The following is a 21,816-nucleotide window of genomic DNA, read 5'->3' as shown; positions in this document are numbered from 1 at the left end:
ATAGTGCCTATGGTTTCTCTCCAACTTTACTGACATGGGGAGAGGGAGACTATGAGTTTGAACGTGCACATAATGTGGGATTTTTTTCAATATGTTAATCAGTTTTGCTGAACTTTTCGGTTTTTTCTCTTATTTTTTTTTAAATAGAGGATAGCTATTCATGGATTAAGGGTAGACACATAAAAACAAAAGTTATCAGTTTATTTTTTAAATGCCTATTGCTTTGGTGACTAGGGGTTTAGATTAGTTCAATATATTATATTAACATACTATGGTCTTCATTTGCTACTGAATAGTCTCAGCCAAATCACAATAATATCAATAATATCCTGTTGCTGAGGTAAGATAAGTTTACTTTGATCCACAGGTCCATTTCTTTGTACTACAGAGGTCACCAGAACTAACCAGTATTCCAGTTAGTGGGAACTAACTGGATTCCCAAACAGAAAATCTTTCCTAAACACTGAAAGATATTCAACAAGAATAAAAAAGTATAAACACTACCCCAAACTGTCTTAGCTTTTTTTTTAAGTTCTCTAGACTTCACAATGGATGTTTTACACAAAAGGTTTCCTGCATTATTAAGAAAAATATTCGGCTTCCTCAAGTTTCCTGGTGGTCTTCAAGATATTTTGCTGGAAAATACGCTGAAAGTAATATGGATGAAGATGTTGTTAATTCTTTGTCCTCTACTGTAACAAAGAAGAAAGGGCTTAATTTAAAGTCACAAATTAACCAAGATAGGCATGCATACCTCTCTGGAATGCAAAAAGTAAATACTGCCTCTAATCAACCCCCCCCCATCAACCATACTTCCTTCCAACAAGTACTGCTTTTGTACAAATTAAACCTGAACAAATTAACCATTTTGGTCAGAGCACCAATAAGTTTCCAAGACACTAGAGAATATTCTAAATAGATACCCTTGGATGTTCAAAGTCAAAAGAACTGCTCTCCCCAAATATCTGACACCTTTACGTGTAAATTATTTGTCCGGATTCCCTCCATGTACCTCTCTAAGAGAGGTTGATTAGGACCAGAGGATTTAGAGCTGAAGGGAGACCTTCTCATTTTCCAGATGAGGAAACTGAGGCCTCAAGAAATGAAGTGATTTCATCAAGACCACACAGATCTTGCAGAGGTATCTCTGCAAGTAGCAGAGGAGGGATTCGATCACTGTTTCAACTCCAAATCCAGTGCTTTACCATTACACCACACAGACATACTATAACCTATTATTTTGGAATCCTTTGGGCCTAGCTAACAAGTACCAGCATTTTATTGTTCTCAAAGCAAACAATATTTTAAGAAAAAACTCCTTAAGTGTCCCAAGATCTGGTCCCACAAGTTGTAAATAGTTACAATACTAGAACTTCTGCAGTATTTAGGTCTCCAGGATAAGTGTCACTGAGCCCTGCTGAACTTGCTGCCTGTTTTACCTTGGTTATGCCTTGGAAGGACCTTTCCTTTTCCTCCTTGCCTGCTTTTGTTAGTTGTGTCCAACTCTTTGTGACCCCATTTGGGTTCTCTTGGCAAAGATCCTGGAGTGGTTTGACATTTCCTTCTTTAGCTCATTTTACAGATGAGGAAACTGAGGCAAACAGTGACTTGCCCAGGGTCACACATCTAGGAACTGTCTGAGACTGCACTTGTTCTTGGGTCCAGCACTCCATCCACTGCCCCAGGTAGCTAGCTGCCCTTCCTCCTTGACTACTACCACATTAAGAATCCCAAGCTTCCTTAAAGTCCCAGCTAAAAACTCAACCTTGTACAGGAAGCCTTTCTGGATCCCTCTTATTTCTAGTGCTTTCCTTCTGTTGATTATCTCCAATTTATCCTTATACAGTCTGTCTTGCAAGCAAGAACTTTTTTTTTGGCCTTTCTTTGTATCCCCAGTGCTTAACACAAGAACCTGGGCCCTTAAAAAATGTTTATTAAGTAACTAACAACCTCAAGTTGGAGGTTTTTCACTCCATTTGAAACAAAAGCTAGTAGTAACTATCAAGGAAGGAATCTTTCATTATTATTCATTCTACACCTGGCTATTTTAAATAGCAGGACACTCAAGAGTCTTTCTTCTCTTTCCACTTTGCTTACCTTATGATTTAATTATTTGAGTTAGAACTTAATTTATTAAATGCCTTCATTTCTTCCAGCCAAAGTATCTAATTTATCCTCTTAACTAGTAGATCTTCTATAATCCCAGCAGTATGACCACCCGCAAGAAGGGGAAAAGTTTGGGTTAATAGTGGTTTGTAAGAAGATAATTTCTCTCCTCCCCTTCCATTTTAGTGGGTTAGTTTTATTGATATGTTTTATTTTAACATTACAAATATCGATAGATTACTCTTACTTCATGAGATGTATTTTATAACAGTGAAATAGCTAAGTAAAAGTAATAACACAGTGACTTCCTCTAAAGGTGCACATGTCAATTCACATCTACGGCATTCCCCCTCTCTATTAACAAAAAAATTTAACAAAAATCTATTTTCTCTCCCTTCCAACTTTCATTCATTAAGGGCAGGGGAAGAAAAGAAAAACAAATTTTGTATTTGGTCTAGAAATCCCAATGTGTAAACTTCAGCAAGTCCTCTGTAATTTACAACATCTTACTATCAACCAAAAAGTTAGGTGATTTGTCCATGGTCACACAGCTAGTACAATATATGTCAGAGGAAACATTTCAACTTGGGTTCTCCCAACTCCAAGGGCAGTCTCTATTATTCACTATGACACACTACTCCATTTGTAAAAGACTAAGGGTAAAACATTTGCCCAAATCTTCAAAAAATATTCTACAATAAAAAGGAGGGTCTTTAAAGAAAACTATGATAGGAGAAAGTTTCAAAAAAAAGTCACATTTGTTTCACTGGGAATGAGAATGATGTTACATTTATTCATTCAGCTGTTAATTCACAGGCATGCATCTACCAATCCCAGTAAAATCATAATTCACAAAATATGTACCAAGCCACTTGCAATTTACCAGTCTGATCTCCTGTAAGCATGAATATAACTCGGGTAAGCTTTCTGTCTTCTCATATTCTCCCCACTTTAGAATATTTGATATTCCAGAAAATATTTTTTGTTGATGCATTTTGTTGATGACACCAGTCAATTCTGCAAGGGAAAAAAACTCTCCTCCCCCAACTAAACTGTCCTTTGTGACAAAGAGTAACAATTAAGGGAAAATATTTAATACTATGCCTGCATCTTACAATGTATACAGCATTCTAACCTAGTAGATCTCCCACCCCATACTGTAAAGAGCAGGTAGATTTCATTATCTGTCCTCGGAGATCTTTGCCGGTTTTTCACTCGATCAATTTTACTTCCTTTTAGTGATATTTTTATTTGCATTGGTATAATTGTACATATTGCTTCTTTTGGTTATTTCACTCTATCAATTCATACAAATCAACATTATTTCTCTGAATAAGTAATTTCTTACTGCACATTCTATTACATTTATATACCATTGGTTTTTTGGCTAGTCTAACTGATAAGCATCTATTTTGTTTCCAGTTCTTTGCAACCACAAAGACAGCTGCTATGAATATTTTGTCATGTCTTTGTTTTGGTCTTTAATGTTCTTGGGATATAAACCTTGAGATACAGTAGGATGCCTGGGTCAAAAGTTAAGTATAAGTTACATACCCTACTTTAAATTTCCAAATTGTATCTAGAATGGTTAGATCAATTCACAACAGTGTCCTTCTACAATTCCTCCAACATCGATGATTTTTTAAAAAGGAAATTCTAAATATAATACTTATGAGATATATTTATGGAAGAAGTTGGAGGTATTTTCCCAATAGCTAAAGACTAAGAAATTTTATAGGGTCAACTACCAAGTTTGAGTGTGGAAGAGCCAGTACCTTGGATAACAGGATTAGAAATCAAAATGACTTTGGTAAAAACCAGGGAATTACAAAAGAATGGTAGTAGCTGTGGAAAAAGTGCATAGTGGTACATTTGGAGAAGGAAAAAATATTTTAAAATGACAAAATGAGAATTGAACACCTATAACTAGACAAAAGACATATGACTCCACTACTAAACCAACTCTAGTGACTTCCTACTGCCTCCAGGATCAACTACAAACTCCTCTGGTTAGCTGTTTTCAAAGTCCTATACAATCTGGCCCTAACTTATCTTCCCCATTTCATAAAGATTACTCTTCCTACAGTACTCTCTGATCCAGTCAAACCAGCCTTCTTTCTGTTCCAGGCCATTTCATCTCCTGCCTCCACACCTTTGCAGTAGACATTCCCCATGCCTGGACTGCATTCCCAACCTATGCCCTGTCTCTGGGATGCATTTTAGGTATCATCTTCTACATGACCCCCTTCCTGATCCCATCCCTCAAATGTTAGTATGCTCCCTTTACAACTACATTGTAGTTTGTATATTTATTAATTTTTTTATATTTATACTGCATACATTTCTATATATGCTTGTCTCCTTTATAATATAAGCTCAATGTAAATACAGATTACTTCATTTTTTTTGTGGGGGGGGCAATCCTTGTTAAGTGAATTGCCCAGGGTCAGGCAGCTAGTGTCTGACGCCAGATTTGAACATAAGTCCCCCTGACTCAAGGGCCTATACTCTATCCATTGTACCACCTATCTGCCCTTGGACCGCTTCATTCTTTATATTTTTATCCCCAACACAAAACAAAAATAAGTATTTAATACTTATTAATTGATTGACAAAGTCAAAAGAATCTGTGTTAAAAAGCCAAGTATGACAACGGTATGATTAAGATTCTTCTCCCACTGTTTTAAAGTATCTAAGAATATGAGGTGCAGTTCAGAGTTGCATATAGACTTTGGAGATGTTTTTAAAAAGAGGAAAAATGATAAAAATGAAGAGTAGACAGACACAGAACATTAAGAAAGGTGAAAGCAAGATCCTTTAGACTACAGAAAATATTAAGTAATTAGTCTTTATATTTTGTTGTTATTTAGTCATGTCTGACTCTTCATGACTCCATTTAGGGTTTTCGTGGCAGATACTGGAGTGGTTTGGCATTTCCTTCTCCAGCTCATTTTACAAAACAGGAAAGGGAGGCAAACAGGTTTAAGTGACTTGCCCAGGCTCACAGAGTTTGGAAGTGTCTGAGGCCAGATTTGACCTCATGAAGATGAATGTTCCTGACTCCAGGACCATGCCACCTAGCTGACCATCGTCTTCACATAACTAACTGGTTGTTATGAACTGAATAGTGAACCAAGAGAACTGTATTCTAGTTCTAACTACGCCTCTGACTCACTAGGTAAGCATGACTAAGTCATAATATCACAGGATTTTAGAACTGAAGAGGATCTTAAGAGGCTGAATTGAATGCCTTCATTTTACAGATGAGAAAATTGGGTGTCTCCCCTCCCCCAGAAGTGACCTGCCTACTAAGGTCACAGAGGAGTGACAAAATAGTTCAAAGCAATTCTTCTGACTCCAAAATCAAGATACTTTCCACTATTCCATGAAGTCTTTGTTTTTGCTTTCTCATATGCAAAATAGGGATAATGATGCCTACTTATACAAGATTTCTAAATGGAAATTTGAATGTTTTACTATACATATATGTGAATATTCAAAAAAGTTTAACATAGCCAAATGTTAAAGTATTATTGCCCAACCTTAGTGCAAATGACAATGCCCTATAATGTTTATTTTGTAATATTTTCTCCCCCAGAGTAATAAATTTAAAAAATTTTTGAAGTTAACTTTGTTTTGAGATTTGTGCAGATCAGAGAGACATACAGGTTATCACAAAAATCAAGTCTGAGACTTGATAATAATGGAGGATGGTAAGTAGTTACACTACCTCATTTCTGCAGACAAAACAAGTGATTGACCATCTAGCTTCTTCTTGAGGTATGTTCTTGATAGCAAAATACTATTTTGGGGATGTGATTAAATCTCCTTTCCTAGTGGTACAATCACAGGATTGAGAGTTAAAAGAGACACTGAAAATTATCTTCCAATCCCTTCATTTTAAAAAGGAAAAAACTGAGACTCAAGAAAGTTAAATGACTTTCCCAAAGTCACCCAAATCTTCTAATTTTAATAGTGTTCTTTTTTCCTCCTATTATACCAAGGCAGGATGTTACTAGGATGATTTAAATAATATCCTACAAAAAGGCAGAAAATGAACTGTAAAATCCTTTAAGATGACTTCTAGTTCTATGATTCTTTGAAAGCGCCTGGTAATAGCAGCAAGTTTTCCTAATTATAAATTACCACCAAGACCCACCCTCCCATTCAGCTGTACATGGGGGGAGGGGGAGCCTGAAAAATCAATGCTTTATTGTTCAATTGCTGTGTTTCTTGGTGATATCCATAAGCATCCAGAGGCACCATTACACAATAATGTTTGATTGTTCCCCTCAAAATGCTTTCCTATGCACAAAAGACACAATCTTAAATCCCTACAGTCTAGAGTTTTCACCCTTTAAGCACATTTATTTTTATCCCTTCACAAGTTCATTTCACATCTACAATTCAGCCCCTAGATTTCTTAGAACAATTTTTTTCAGTTTTTAAGGAAGAGATAAAAAGGGTAGCACACCACCATAGGACATTGTACAGTCTGGGACGCCAAACTGGGTTCAGTGAAGTCCTAGAGACACTCTCTGGAAGGACTCAAAGCACAATCTGAGATCTTTCCTTCCTGGCCACACCTTTGTCAGGAGGGAGGGTAAAGAAGCCCTGGTGATCATTATTCTTTCTATTCCTAAAGGTCTGAGCCAGAGCAAGTTCAAAGACAATCAAAAAGCTCCCAGCGAAATAAGCACATGTAGACACACTCAGTTTCCTCATCTGTAAAAGGAGAGGTCTGGATACATTGCATTGTGTCCACTTAGTTGTAATCATCTGTGACTCCATTCCTAGGACTGTGAGATTTGAAGTCAGTGTAATAAAAGCAGATTACAAAACACTTTTTCCAAAACAACCTTGCAAAGTAGCTAGAAATACGTAGATAGTAATCACACCTACAATTTAGAAGAGCAAACTAAACACTAGAGAAGCCTGGTTAATCCAATCAGCTTTTGTCCATTTATAGTGGAGGAGTACTTGATTTGGTAAGGAAGCCACCGTATAGCTTAGTTTTAAAAACTGTATTATGGTGTTCGAGTGTGCTTCTTAGCTAATAGTTTACATACAGCTAGGTGCCACACATCTTCAAGTTTATCTTTTATAATATGACATAATATTTTCCTCAAGAAGAACGAAATAGTTGGATCACAACATATCAGTTTTATTCTTTATTGCCTGTGAGCTTTGTTCCTTTTCTTAATTTGCTTTAAAAAAAAACCCAAAATACAAAAAACAAAACCACAAAGGAACACTTTGTGTCCTTACAAAACTACCAATATTGGGTTCTCTGCTAAAAAAAAATAAAGGAAGCAAATTAAGCAATATTCCTCCAACCAAGTGTACTGAGTTTTGAAAGTGTTTTGAATGAAAATGAAAAAAGTTTTGAAAATGAAGTTCAGCACTAATAACTCTCAAAATTTAAGAACCTCTTTCATTCTGATAAATAGTTTCAAATAAGGTATACTGCAGTCTTAAAGAGTTCCAGAGAAGATCTGCTCTGTGCTTCTTTTAAAGACACAAAAAGATATTAAGAATTATATTTTTCCCCCTTGGGCCATAAACTTGACTGGGTCACAAGCATTTAAGTCAGATACTTGTTGCAAGATTATCTTTTGCATATTGATCTCATTCTTGTAATTTGATATTTCTTACAAGCTGAAAACCTCTGAATGCAGTTCACAATTATAAATGTGAATTTACAAATTGTTGGGTGGCTGGGACTCTGGTTTTACTAAAGCAAAGCAATTTTTGTTTCTAGAGAGGGGAAGGAAGCACTTAAACAGAAAGCACACCACACATGAGAACACAGGCCTGTGTTGAAAACCATCTTCCTCTTGATGCCTTTTCTCCTCTTAGAAGGGTCATGACCCATTGGAAAAGAAACATTTATTTTCATTCACTCATCTGCAACTTATTTTCCTAGTTACAACTTCAACAGGAAAACATGTTAAATGTCAATGCTACATTTTAGCCCAGAAAAAACATGCTACATACATTTTCATGAAAGCATCTTTCATTATTACTAATAACCTGTTTATCATTTATTCTCCCATACAATTATAAGAAATGCCCCCTTATACAATGCTTCATAAATTTTAAAATACTTTGCTCACAGTAATACTGAAGGAGTACAAGTATCATCTCCACTTTTCCAAAGAGGAAACCGTCTAAGAAATTAACGCTAACCTGCCAAAGATCACACTGGCAATAAATGTAGCAGGGATTTGAGTCTAGGTCCTTCTGACTCCAGGGGGGGGCAGGCTCCTCTGACCTCAGATCATCACTATCTGTTATAATTCAACTTATACTTTAAAACAGAAAGGGTATCTGACCTATTCTTTCTCTTTACTGAATTTAATACCACTTCCACCACTATCAAACATTGATAGATACTGTGTTTGGAGAAACATGCCTTTTGTGTGTGTGTGTGTTTCTTGCTAAACAGTAATGGATCTGGAATATGGGGTGCTGCATACCAGTTTCTCTACGGTCTTCTATTCATCTTACTGAAAACTGCAATTGTCACAGCTACTGGAAGAAACCTTAATGCCCTTTTGCACATTATTTTTAAACTTATGAAGTTAATCAACTACCTTTTATTAAGCACCTACTCTGTATCAGGGCAGCTAGGTGGTGAAGTGAATAGAGTGCTGGGCCTGGAATCAGGAAGATGAATCTTCCTGAGTTCAAATTCGGCCATAGCAACTTGCTAGCTGTACGGCCCTGGGCAAATCACTAACCTTGTTTGCCTCAGTTTCCTCATCTGCAAAATGAGTTGGAGAAGGAAATGGCAAACCACTCCAGTATCTTTGCCAAGAAAACCCCAAATAGGGTCACGATTGGAGTTGGATATTACGGAGAATGACTGAACAACACTCTTTATCAGGTACCAAGCTACTTCTTGCTCTCCCTGCCACAAAGTCAAAAAACAGGACCGGAAGGACTGTTTAACAGCAATTGCAAATCATCACAACTATCCCACAAAGGCCTGGCATTTTTAAAGCCAGGATACCTGACTGCAAAAAAGTCCACTAGTGAGTGGAAGTTATGACAGAACTCAGTTATGGAGAACTCAGAGCTCCTCAAGGGCAAGGACTATGTGATTTTTGTTTGTAATCTGTGCACACATCGAGAAATTAGCGCACATAGAATTGCTGGATATTCTGCGGGAAATGCTTCCTCGAGTTACTGGGTGAGTCAGCCCTTGTTCTCAATTATTAGATACTCACAGCAAGTCACTACCAGGTCAGAAGATCCCCTAGTTTATTTTATAGCCCGTGTGTTCAGTGTTCAGGTGGAACAGAGGGCCATACAAATCACTAGGACTCTACTGCCCAGTGGAGAGGGAAGATGAGACAAGTGCGTGCTTGGGGGGGCAGCTAGCTAGCCCGTTCATACATATGCAGGAGAGAGCATTGCAGCCAGCCTCTGCACGTGGCAAACTCTTAATGTTACCGAAGGGCTGGATGTCAGCCTCAGGCTTCCTCCTCCCACACCCTTCCGAGGATCCGAAGAAAGCGGGTTTATTCCCCCTATCGACCAACAGGTAAGGCAAACACCTGAGAGGAAGAAGGAGGAAGTGGAGTGAAAGAGTAAACGAGGCAGAGGAGGTCAGCGGGGGTGCGCGGCCTGGCTCAGGGTGGGATAGGGCATGGGGGAGTCTTCGGCCGCCTGGTCAGTCCTCTCCCTCCCTCCCCATCACCCCGGGGGGAGCCCGGGTCCAACAGAATCAGGTGACAGGAAGGTACCCCCGGCGCCGCACGGGCCGAGCATCCTGAGGGGGGGGGCAGCTCGGAGGAGGAAGGGGGGGGCAGTCTGGGGCCAAACACCTGAACGGGCGGCGGCCCCGACTCGCACCGAAGCCCCTCCGGCCGGCGAGCCCCACCCCGCGGCGGCGGCCGCGGCCGATCCCGGAGGAGCTCGGGTCCCCGGCCGGCCCGGCCCCCCTCCAGCCGCCCGGCGCCCGGCCCCCAGCCCCGTACCTGGCTGCTGGCGGCGGCAGAGGCGGCGGCGACTGCCGGGCTGCTCCTCACATACCCATTCCGCAGCTCCCCGTTCGCGACGCAGCCGTTCGGCAGCGCAGGGCGGCGGCAGCAGCAGCCCCCGGGCCCTGGGCGCATCCTGCCGGCGGCACCAGGTGCGAGGCTGGATCTGGCAGCCGCTCCGGCTCGGCTCGGCGCCGCACCCCACCCGCCCACCTCCGGCAAACCGGAAATGGCAGCCGCGCCGCCGCCAATTCCCGACCCGGCAGTCACATGGAGGCGGGACCCAACACCCCCGGACTCCGGGCTGGCCCAAGGCCGGTGGAAGGAGGGGGCGCGGGGAGAGGAGGAACAGCCCGAAGCCCCACTGACCAATCCAGAGGGGGAAGGGGTGTGGCCTAAGCTCCCGCTCGGCCTATCGCCGGTGAGACCGGAGTGGACGTGAGAGCCAAAGGTAGGGGGTGGGGGCACGCCTGGGAGGGACCTTGGGGCGGTAACCTGGCTGCTGGCGACCGTCCGTTTGAGGAAAGGGCTTGGCCGGCTGTGCTCTGGCAGCACACCCAAGGGGGAAAGGGAGAGGGGCGGGAGGATGGCCAAGCCCTGCATGAGGAATGAGAGAGCGAGCGGAGCCCGAGGGAGCCCGAGTCCGGGCTCTGTGGCTCTAGGTCTCGGACCACGTGGGAGGTCCTCTGGTTCGTACTGCTAGGATCAGAGATGTGGAACTGGAAGGAACCTTGGAGGTCATCGAGCCCAACACCCTCCTTTTACGGAGAAGGAAAGTGAATCCCAGAGAAGGAAAGTGATTTGCTGCAGGTCTCACTGTGACTAGGAAGTGGCGGAGCTGGGATCCCCTGACTCCAGAGGCAGTGCTCTTCCCACTGCATCTCCCTGCCTCGTCCCGCCCCTCGCCCCCCCCACCCCCGCCGTTGTATCGGCTCTTTCCTTGCCCAGTTGGGAATTTCGTGAGCTTCTTAAACTTTAGAGTTGGAAGAGTCCCTTTTAGAGGTCATCTTGCTCGATCCTTTAATTTTACAGATGAGAAACTGAGGCCTGGAGATGGGAAGTGACTGGTTTTACCCAAACCAAACTCATTCTCTTTAGTTTCCCCTTATACCCCACCCTCTTCCGAACCTTCTGTGGAGGGCAATGCCATTTATTTTTCTCCAAGTGCCCCAGGTTCACAATATAGCCTGTAATCATACTCCACTTTACTATTTCCTTAGCCCCAAATATCCAACCAGTTGCCAAGTCTTGAAGATTCTACATATTTCACATTTGCATCCCTCTGTCCTCTCCCACTACCTTAGTGCAGGTGTTTATCACTTCTCAGATGCCGTTTCCTTCTAAATGCTCTACTTGGCTAAAGTCTTTCCACTCAATCCTTCCTCTGTTCAGCAGCAAAAGTAATATTCTTAAAGCACAGGTCTGACCTGCTTTTCCTCTAGAACAACATGCAAATTCTTCACTTTAGCGTTTGAAGCCCTTCACAATCCCGTTGCAGCTTACATTTCCAGACTTACACGTTACTCCCTTTTATTCATTCTTCAGTCCAGCCAAAAACGTAATTGGCCTACTGGCTCTTCCATGTATACAACATTCCATTTCCTGTTTCTGCCTGGTTGCAATCTCTCTCCCATGCTTGGAATGTATGCTTTCTTGCCCTTAGTTCCCCAACTTCCTTCAAAGTTCAGCTTATGCAGCACCTTCTACCAAAGGCCTTTTCTGATCCCCCTAGCTGATAGTAACTTTTTCCTCTTCCCAAACTTGTATTTACTTTCTGTGTTTATACGTGTACATTTTGTTTCTCCCTCTAGATTATAAGCTCCTTGAGGGCAGGGACGATTTCATTTTTGCCCTTGTATCCCCAATGCCCAGCAGAATCATGCATAGAGTAGGTGATTAATATATTCTTGTTGACTGATTCATTACCCAAGCTAAACTGTAGTAGTCCTATAATGCACAGTCTTCTTAGCTTATCGATTGGGTATGTTTTTAAAGCTTTTTTTCTTGTTAATCTATAATGGGAAATTTAACCCCTTGAATATACCCTTAGTGATTTTTTGGCATATTATTTACTTAATAATACCTAGACAGCATAATCAAGTATTAAGACTGGAGTCAAGACGACCTGAGTTTAAATATGGTCTCAGATACGTTCTAGCTATATGACCTTGAGCAAGTCACTTAACCTCTGCCTCAGTTTGTTCAACTGTAAAACAGAGATGGTAATAGCACCTACTTCTCAAGGTTGTTAAAAGAAGCAAATGAGATAATATTTGCAAAGTACATAGTAGGTGCTATATGAATGTTAAGTAGTAGTAATAGCATTAAATGTCTGCACTCTGTATCTCTTATCTCTAGGTTGTCTGGCTTATATTGTAAGCACTCAGAGGAATATGCAGACCCATTTCCCCATTGCTTCACAGTGGTCAGAATGAAAGGAAATAGGCCTAAATTGCACTACTGGGATTTGGATTTCATAACTGAAATGGTGAAGAGATAATGGAACAACAAAAATAAGGGAGCCTGTGAATTTTTCTCTGGAGAGCTTTAAAAATGAGATTGGCAGCCATCTGTTTAGGATGATTTAGGTGCTGAGTTATACCTCTGAAGACAAGTGGGCAAAGCAGATGGCCTCATCAAAATTCAATTTGACAAATATTAAGTGCTTATATGCCTTATATATTTAGGGGATATGAAGAAAGGGATGTATGTCTATACTTGAATGTATCCAGTGTGGTTACTTCCTCCAATACTACAGTTCAGAACCCATCCAACACTTCCCTATCCTATATAATTCTTGTCCACGTCCTACCACAAATCTTACACAAAGGATATGTGTAGTATCTTAGAGGCCTCCTTCTATGTCTTTTCCCTTCAATTAGTTTAAGCCAATGAAGTTCAGCTAATATTTATTAAAACACCTACTATGTTCAAGGCATGGTGGTAGTTATTATGACAACATGTACACAGATAAAGAAATCCAAGTTGGAGAGTTAGTGTGGTGTAGTGGAAAGTGAATTGAAGCTGTGGTCAGAATATCCTGAGTTTGAAACCAGATTGACATTTGTGACTCTAGAGAAGTCACTTAATCACTCTGATCAGTTTCCCCATCTATAAAATAGGGATAATAATAGCACCTACCTCACTTCATTTGTAAGGAACAAATGAAATTTTATATACATACACACACACACACACACACACACACACACACACACATATATATATAGTGCTTTGCAAACTTTAAAGCTATATTGATATTACTAATAATTTGAGGAAGAGAACATTAGCAACTGAGGAGGGGGGTCTTTTAATATTCTAAAGATATTATTGTAACAGACTGTCTAAATGTTTTGTTTCACTCTCACTGGGGCACTAGCCCACTGTTTCTGATCACATATATCTTTTTATTTTTAAGCAGTTATTTTCTTTTTTATTCTGAACTTGACAAAACCCAGCAAACACAAACATTTCCACAAACAAGAATATGTTTGAAACAACTTTTTTTTTAAAACTATAGTATAATAAATTTAGCATATTAGTTTCAAAAATACCCTGTTTCTTTGTGTCTCTTTGAACTTCCTTCTAATTTCTTCCATGCATTTTAAAAAGTTATTTAATAGCCCCCCTTTTTTACATCACTATGCCCTAAATTGCCCCCCTCTTCCTTGTAACAAACAAGCATAGTGAAACAAAACAAATTCATACACTAACCATGTCTGAAAACGAGTTGGACAGCAGGCTTCATCATCAGTCCCCTGGAGTTATGGTTGGTCATTGCATTTACAGAATTCTTAAGTCTTTTACAATTATTTTCTTTATAATGTTGTAGTGATTGTCTATTTTCCTGGTTCTGCTTTCCTCACTCTGTAACAGTTTGTACAAGTCCTTCCAAGTTTCTCTGAGTCTATCCCTTTCATAATTTCTTATAGTACAATAATCTTCCATTATAATCGTGTACCATAATTTGTCGAACCATCCCTCAATTGATGGGCACCTCTTATTTTAAAATTCTTTGCTACTATGGATAGTTTTGCATATGGGGATTTTTCCTCTTTTTTTTTTTAATTCTTTGGGACATAAGCATAATGGGTGATATTGCTGGGCTCATGGATAAACACAGTTAAGTGACATTTGGAGTATAGTTCTGAATTGCTTTCCAGAATGGCTGGACTAATTCATAGTACTGCCAATGGTACACTGATGCGCCTGTCCTCTTACAGTCCTTCCAACAATTGTCATTATACTTTTGGGGAGCCATTTTTGCTAATCTGGTGGGTGTGAGGCAGAACTCAAATTTGTTTTAATTTGCATGTCTCTTATTAATGATTTATAGCACTTTTGCAGATGGTTGTTGATAGCTTAGATTTCTTCCCTTGAGAATTGAATGTTCATATACTTTAACCAGTTATCTATTGGGAATGATTCTTCTTATATATTTGAATCAGTGCCTTATATTTCTTGGATATTACTCCTTTATCAGAGAAATTTGCTACATGGATAATTTTTCTCTCTCCCGCCTCCCCCAGTTTTTCTGTTCTACTTTTAACTCCATTGATTCAGTCTGTGGAGAAGCTTTTAAATTTTGCATAATCAAAATTGTCTGTTTTATCTCCTCTGACTCTCTTATCCTTTAAACAGTTCAGAGGTATTTCCTTATCCACAACTGCAAAAAGTATCCTTCCTGGATTATTTATTGTGTAATTTTTAAAAATCTAGTCAGTTATTCATTGAAACTTGGTGTATGATGTAAGATTCTACTTGATTGTTTTCCCAGCAGTTTTTGTGAATAGTAATTTGAGGTTTATTGGACACTATTACTATGGTCTTTTCTTTCTGAATTCTTATATACATAATCTGTCTAATCAGCTTTTCTATTGCTTAACCAATACAAAATAGTTTGGATGATTATTGCTTTTCAGATCAGGATTAAGATTGTATATTTTGAGATCAAGAACAACTTACTTCACACTTCCTATTATTATTTTTCTTGAACTTCTTGACCTTTTTACTCCCTTAGATGCATTTTATTATTTTTCTAGCTTTCTAAATTAACCCTTTAATAGTTGGATTAGAATAACACTGAATCAGTGAATTAATTTTGGTACTATTGTCATTTTATTATACTGGCACAGCCCAACCATGAGCAAGTTCTTTATAATTATTTAGGTCTGTCTTTGTTTCCATAAAGAGTGTTTTATAGATAGAGATATAGTTCCTCTTTGTGTCTTACTAGGTGGATGCTCAAATATTTTATACACCATGTACTTGTTTTGAATTGAATTTCCCCTTTTATTACTTTTTTCTTGGTTCTGTCAGTAATATCCCCCAAAAGCTCATTATTTATGTGGGTTTGTTTTATTTAAATTAATTTTTATTATCCCCAAAAAGCTCATTATTTATGTGGGTTTATTTTTTTAATTAATTTTTATTAATTCTCTAAGGTTCTCTAAATAGATTATATTAGCAAAAAATTACAATTTTGCTTCCTCTTTGCCTATACTTGTTCTCTCACTTTATTTTTGTTGTTATTTTATATAGTTAGCTCATTTAGCACTCTATAAAATAATATTGGTGATAATGGAAATATTTGTTTTATCCATGATCTTATTACAAAAGCTTATATGGTTTCAAAATTATATTTAATGCTAGCCCTGCAGATAAATATTACTTACAATGTTAAGAAAAGGTTCATTTATTCTTTTACTTAAAAAAAATTTTTTTTTTAAAGAAACATCAAGGAACAGTTTGTTGAATGTAAAGCATTGGTGCCAGTGACTGTCCACATTCAGAAGGCTCTTCACCCTTGTGTACACACTGTGTGTGCTGGTTGTAACTCAAATCAGCTTACCCATTTGTATTAAGATTATTTCATAGTCAACAAGATCAAATCTTTTTATGAGAGAAAACAACTAAAATCTACTGACATTTCTAATGCTGGAGTCAATGTTTGCCAATAAAAATTAATTACGTTAAAAATTTTTTTTAACAAATGGCAATTATATTTTGTGAAAATCTTTTTCTAACTATTGCTATAATATGCTGATTTTAATTATTTTGTCATTAATATGGTCTGTCATATTTTTACTTTTATAACATTGAAGAAACTCTACATTCTTAATATAAATTCAACCTGGTCATAGTATATAATCTTGTATATGTTGGCAGTATGTCATGTAGCTTCTTTGCTAATATTTTTATTCAATATTTTTATATCAATATTAATTAGAGATATTGGTCATAGTTTTCTTTGGTTTAGGTATAAACAATGTATTTGTATCACAGGAAAAGAAATTGGTAGGATCTCTTCTTTGTCTCTTTTTGCAAAGAGTTTATGTAATGTTGGAATTGTTCTTTTAATGATAGAATTTACTTGTAAAGCCATCTGGCCCTAGGGTTGTTCCCCCCTTCCTTTGGGAGTTCATTTATGGTTTGCACAATTTCTTTTTCTGCAGTTGGCTTATTTAAATTCCCTATTTCTTGGTCTATTAATCTGAGGGTTTTAATTTTTTATTAATATTCAGATCCAGATTCTTATTAGTTTTGATGGCAGAAAGTTTCTAATAATTTCAGTCATTGAGAGTGCCCTTCCATCTTGCCTTCCCTCTTTCCACAGGCTGCTTGACCGCTTACATTCCTTCTTATAAGATGAAATACATAACCACCAGGCTTTACTACTGCTTCCCATGATCTTATAGGCTTTATCATCTGTCCTACCTCTACTCCCTGCAGTTCTACAACTGTCATCTCAACTATCTATGAAGCTCCTTTTGCCCTATGGCTGTACACTTAGGATTTCTGGGCCTTTCCATCTGCCTTGAAGAGGAACTTTCTTTTATTTGTTGTTTCTCTAAGGGTGTTAGCTACTTTAAAGCAGAGACTATGTTGATTCTCTCTCCGTGCACTTAACACAGTGCTTGGAACTTAGTAAGCACTTAACAAATGCTTATTCAGTTATTCATTCGTTTCTTCTTTATTTTTTATAGATTCTCCTTTTTCATTATTGTCACGTATGGTTTGGGTTTCCCTGACTACTTCCCCCAAGTCTGCCAGCTAACAGGCTTGTTATTGATTGATTCAATGTGTTTTTTTCTTTCTCTTTCTTCTTTTAGTTTTGTTAATCACTTCAATTTTCAGAATTTTTATTTTGGTGGGGTTTTTAATTTGTTTTCATAGGGGTTTTTTTTGTTCTTGTTTCATACCTAATTCATTGATCTGTTTTTCCTTTTGTTAATGAAAAAATGTTTAGATTTGTGATTTTTTTAGAAATCATATTCCATGATTCCATCATACCTAATTCATTGATCTGCTTTTTCCTTTTGTTAATGAAAAAATGTTTAGAGTTGTGATTTTTTTAGAAATCATATTCCATGATTCCATCATACCTAATTCATTGATCTGCTTTTTCCTTTTGTTAATGAAAAAATGTTTAGATTTGTGATTTTTTTAGAAATCATATTCCATGATTGCATCATACCTAATTCATTGATCTTCTTTTTCCTTTTGTTAATGAAAAGGTGTTTAGATTTGTGAATTTTTAAATCATATTCCATGATTTACAGCCATATTGGTGTTGGAAAGATGAGCTTTTTATATATACGAGCAGCTTGGGTTCATGGCAAGTGCTGCTCGGTATGTCAGACTCCAGCTTGTTTTCTTCTTTCTATTCCACGCTAGGGCCAGCTCACTGCTCATCTGTAGTTTCTGCTTAAATGTGTACTAATGGCCTCAGTCAACTGGCTGTACATCCAACTAGGTTTCTTAAATCTGGACAACATGCATTTTTTTTCATTCATTAAATTTTTCCTCTGTGGATTACTAGGCTGATCTCTTTTAAATAACAATAGATCTCATGGAGCATGTCCTTTAGTGTTCTGGGATTTTATGTAATCAGCAAATTTTTTTTTCACAAATAAGGGCAACTATGGAAGATTACCATCTGTGGGGAATCCCTCTTCCATTTGAATTCTGTGCAGGACATCTTCCATGACACCTGTGATCAACCTTGGCAAAATATAATATTCCTACTTGCTTTATGCCTTACTACAGATAATCAAATCGATGATATACAGAGTTATCTCTGCAGTTGCATCTATCAAGGAATCTTGTAAGATCTTAATATAGAAGGCTCCTTGTTGGAAGACTTTGGGGCCACATATCATTCCCCTGAGCAATTTCCCCACATAAATAAAAAGCAGATATTGATCTTCTGGCTATGAAAGATACAAATGAAATATACAATGTGGCCTCCTTCTTAAGAATCTATTAGACTATAAACTCTCTATGTCTTATGTAAACATTGTATCTCTGGTAGTAACTCATAGTGGAAACTTAGTAAACATTTATGGAATGTTATTGAAGAAACTAACACTAAGTTAAAATCATTGTCCAAGGTAGTAGTTATCAAGTGTCAATTTGCTGCAATAGGCATTGTGCCTAAAGACACATAGATTTGAAAAGGACTTAAAGTTCTTAATGCTTTCTTAAATCCCTCGTTAATTCAAGGGGAGTATTGTACTAGGTATGGGGAATATAAAGATGAAAAATAATACCATTCCTTTCCTCGGGATGTTTACAATATAGGAGGCAATCAGACAGCTACACAACTAAATGCAGTACAGATGATGAGGAAATTGCATAAGAAAGACCAAATGAGCAAACAGGACAGATTTGGGAGGAAAGGATCAAGAAAGGCTTCATGGATTAGATGGTACCTAAGCTAGACCTTGAAGGAAGAGAAGGATTTCAACAAGTGGAGATGGGATCCATTTCCAAGACAAGGGTTAGTAAATGCAATACACACAGGAGGTAGGAGAGGCAATGGGTTTGGCCAAAACCTAGAATGAGTGTAGAGTAACATGAAATAAAACTGGAAAGGTAGATTGAAGCCATCCCATTGAGAGAACAAAACAAGGGAAATAGTATTTTATCCTGTATTTAACAGGGAACCACCAAAGGTTTATGCTCAATGAAATGATGTAATAAAAATTATACATTAGGAAAATTGGTCACTAAGAGAAGAATGTATCAGGTGGGAGAAGAATGGAGGCAAGGACACCAGTTAGGAGACTACTGAAGTAGTACCAAGCTATGTGATGAGAGCCTGAACTAGGGTAGTGGCAAGGAGAGTAAGAAAAGAAGGGCCACATGTGAGAGATTTCAGGGGTATAATCAATGGGTCTTGGCAACTGACTAGGTGCAGAGGGTAAGAGAGAGGGAGGAGTTAATGATGACTCTGGGATTTCAAGCCTGGATGACTCAGGGAATGATACTATAATCCAGAGGAACAGGAAAGTTGAGAGAAAAGGTGGGTTTTGGGTAGGAGGTGAGTTCTATTTTGCACAGGTTGAATTTGTGGTACCAGTGGAATATTCAGATGATGTCCAGTAGGAAGCTGAAACGTTAAGAACAGTGCTCACAGGAAAGATCAGCACAGGATATGTAGATTTGGAAGTCATCTGCATAAAATGAGCAAGTGAGACCTCCATGGAATAGAATATTTAGAGAGGAAAAAGAAGCAGTCCAAGAAGAGAGCCCTGGAGAACACTCCAATTTAGAAAGTCAGGAATAGGAAGATGAACTAGCAAGGGAAAGATTAAAAAAGAGGAGAACCAAAGTGCCAGAGAATCCAAGGGATAGGCACAACAAGATGGTGCTAGTTTCCAAGCCATATAAAAAATGAATACAAAGATATAAGACCAATGACTGAGATTTGGTTGATTGGATTTGACGTTGGATTTGGTGATTAAAACCTGAACTCTTGGGAACACCCTTCTAATGGGTATGCCTACCTAAAGTTTGTCTCCACTCCAAACTATCCGCTACTCAGCCACCGAATCATAACCTGGATCATGCTGTCTCCCCCGATAAACTCCAGTGGCTCCCTGTTATCTCCAGAATCAAATAGAAACTCTTCTACTTTGCTTTTAAAGCTGCCCATAGCCTGGCTTCCTCCTACCTTCCCAGTCTTCTCACCCTTTACCCTTCTTACCCTCAGTGAACTACAATCCAGCAGCACTGGCTTACTTGCTATTCCTTGCACATGGCATGCTATCTACCCACTTTGTGCCTTTGCACATGCTTTCCCCCTTGCCTAAAATGCCCTGCCTTCTCACCTCTACCTTAGTTTCCTCCTTTAGGACTCAGCTCAAACTTCACTTCTGTACGAGGAGTTTCCTGGGCCCCCCTGAGCTGCTAATGACTTTCTCCCCTTGCGATTACTCTTGATTGATCTTGCCATAGTTCACCACATAATGGCTGCACCCTGTTTTTTCAGTCCAAAAATTGGTTTATAACCTTATGTTGCATAATGGCCATGTGGTATAATTCTGTTTGTCATGCCACTTAAAAGGTAAACAGAACACCAATGTATTCACCATTGGCATAGGGATATGTATTCATCTCTCGCGCATCGTGAGCCGAATCCTAGAATTCTCATCACATGGGCATGGTCAATGTCCAATTTTAACACATATTCACAAGTATTCCATGCATCCTAATCTTACACCGAAGACAGTTTAGTAATAAATGATTTTTAAGTAATATCAGCACATTTTAAAGGCTTCACATAATGATCACACCCCACTTTTTTGCAAAAAAAATTTGGCATAAAATCTGTGATGATTATGCAGTGAAATATTATATATATATATATATTTATATATATATATAAATATATATATATATATAATATTTCACTGCATAATCACAGGTTATATATATATACACCTAGTTCTTTTCAGGTTGTTCCTTCATTAAAGTGTGAACTCCTTGGGTGCAGAGACTGCTTTTGCCTTTCTCTGTATATCTAGCACTTATCACAGTGCTGGTAAACACTTAATATTTGTTAACTGGCTGGCTGGCTGATGACCTTGTAGTGAGGAATTTTAGTGATGAGGTTAGAAGTCAGGTGGCAGGGAATTAAAGAGTGAGTGGGTAGTAAAGTTGTAAGGTTTGTTTTGTTGTTAACTATATCTGATTTCACTGGCGTGAGGAACTCCTCACAACAAGGCAGCTTGGCAACTGTTCTGCAACATGCAATCTTAGATGCCTTAGAGGTATCAATTTTGCCTCAGTTCCTTCACATCCCCTTCCACAATGACCTATAAAGCATGCCAGAATGAATTCTGATCAGGAAAGCCAAGGAAAAGTCACGGTGAGTGATTTTTCCAGTCTATCAATTTAGGAAGATAGACAGAATAGACAGGAAGTCTATAGACACTAGGGTAAGGGGCTAGCCAGGAGCACAGGGTGGCAGCAGGCAGAAGCAGGGAGCAGCCCAAAGCTCAGGGACAGTAAGGGGACTGAACACCTGGGCAGGAAAAAATCCCAGGGGTCCCTTGTACTAGCATTAAGAGCAGAAGCAGGTGCTGCTTGACATCTCTGTTGCCCATTACCCAGTTCCAGGTCACAACTCCAGGAAGAAGAGGAGAAATAATGTTCAGGTTAGGGTTGTGAGGGAATAGGGGCCCTACTTGTGTAAGGGCCAAAGGGCAAGTTCCAGAAACATAGCTATAGGGCTCTGAATCCAGAAACAGATTGGGGACTTGGTTTTAATGTTCATTCATGCACACAAGCCTACAGCAGAATAAACAAGACAGGAGAACAAAACTAAGGAAGAGCCAGTAGTTCAGTCATTCTGAACCTCAGAACCTTCCAGTTGGCTAACAGTGATGTAACCCAGCAGCAGTCTATGAAAACTCAACTATACACGAACCAACAG

General features: G+C 38.8%; 1 protein-coding gene across 1 annotated transcript in view; it reads right to left on the bottom strand.

Annotated features, from left to right (window-relative positions):
- The window catches only part of SPTLC2 (serine palmitoyltransferase long chain base subunit 2), a 150,361-nt gene extending 140,014 nt beyond the window's left edge, over positions 1-10,347 (bottom strand). The window contains exon 1 of the mRNA XM_020986168.2: positions 10,092-10,347. Within this exon, the coding sequence (XP_020841827.1) occupies positions 10,092-10,229 (138 nt within the window). The 5' untranslated portion in view covers positions 10,230-10,347. The remainder of the gene's footprint in view (positions 1-10,091) is intronic.
- Between the last annotated feature and the right edge of the window lie 11,469 nt (positions 10,348-21,816).

Source organism: Phascolarctos cinereus, unplaced genomic scaffold (genome assembly GCF_003287225.1).
Source record: "Phascolarctos cinereus isolate Bilbo 61053 unplaced genomic scaffold, phaCin_HiC Scaffold_3;HRSCAF=262, whole genome shotgun sequence".
Lineage (NCBI taxonomy): Eukaryota > Metazoa > Chordata > Mammalia > Diprotodontia > Phascolarctidae > Phascolarctos > Phascolarctos cinereus.
This window is presented reverse-complemented; position numbering and strand designations above follow the sequence as displayed.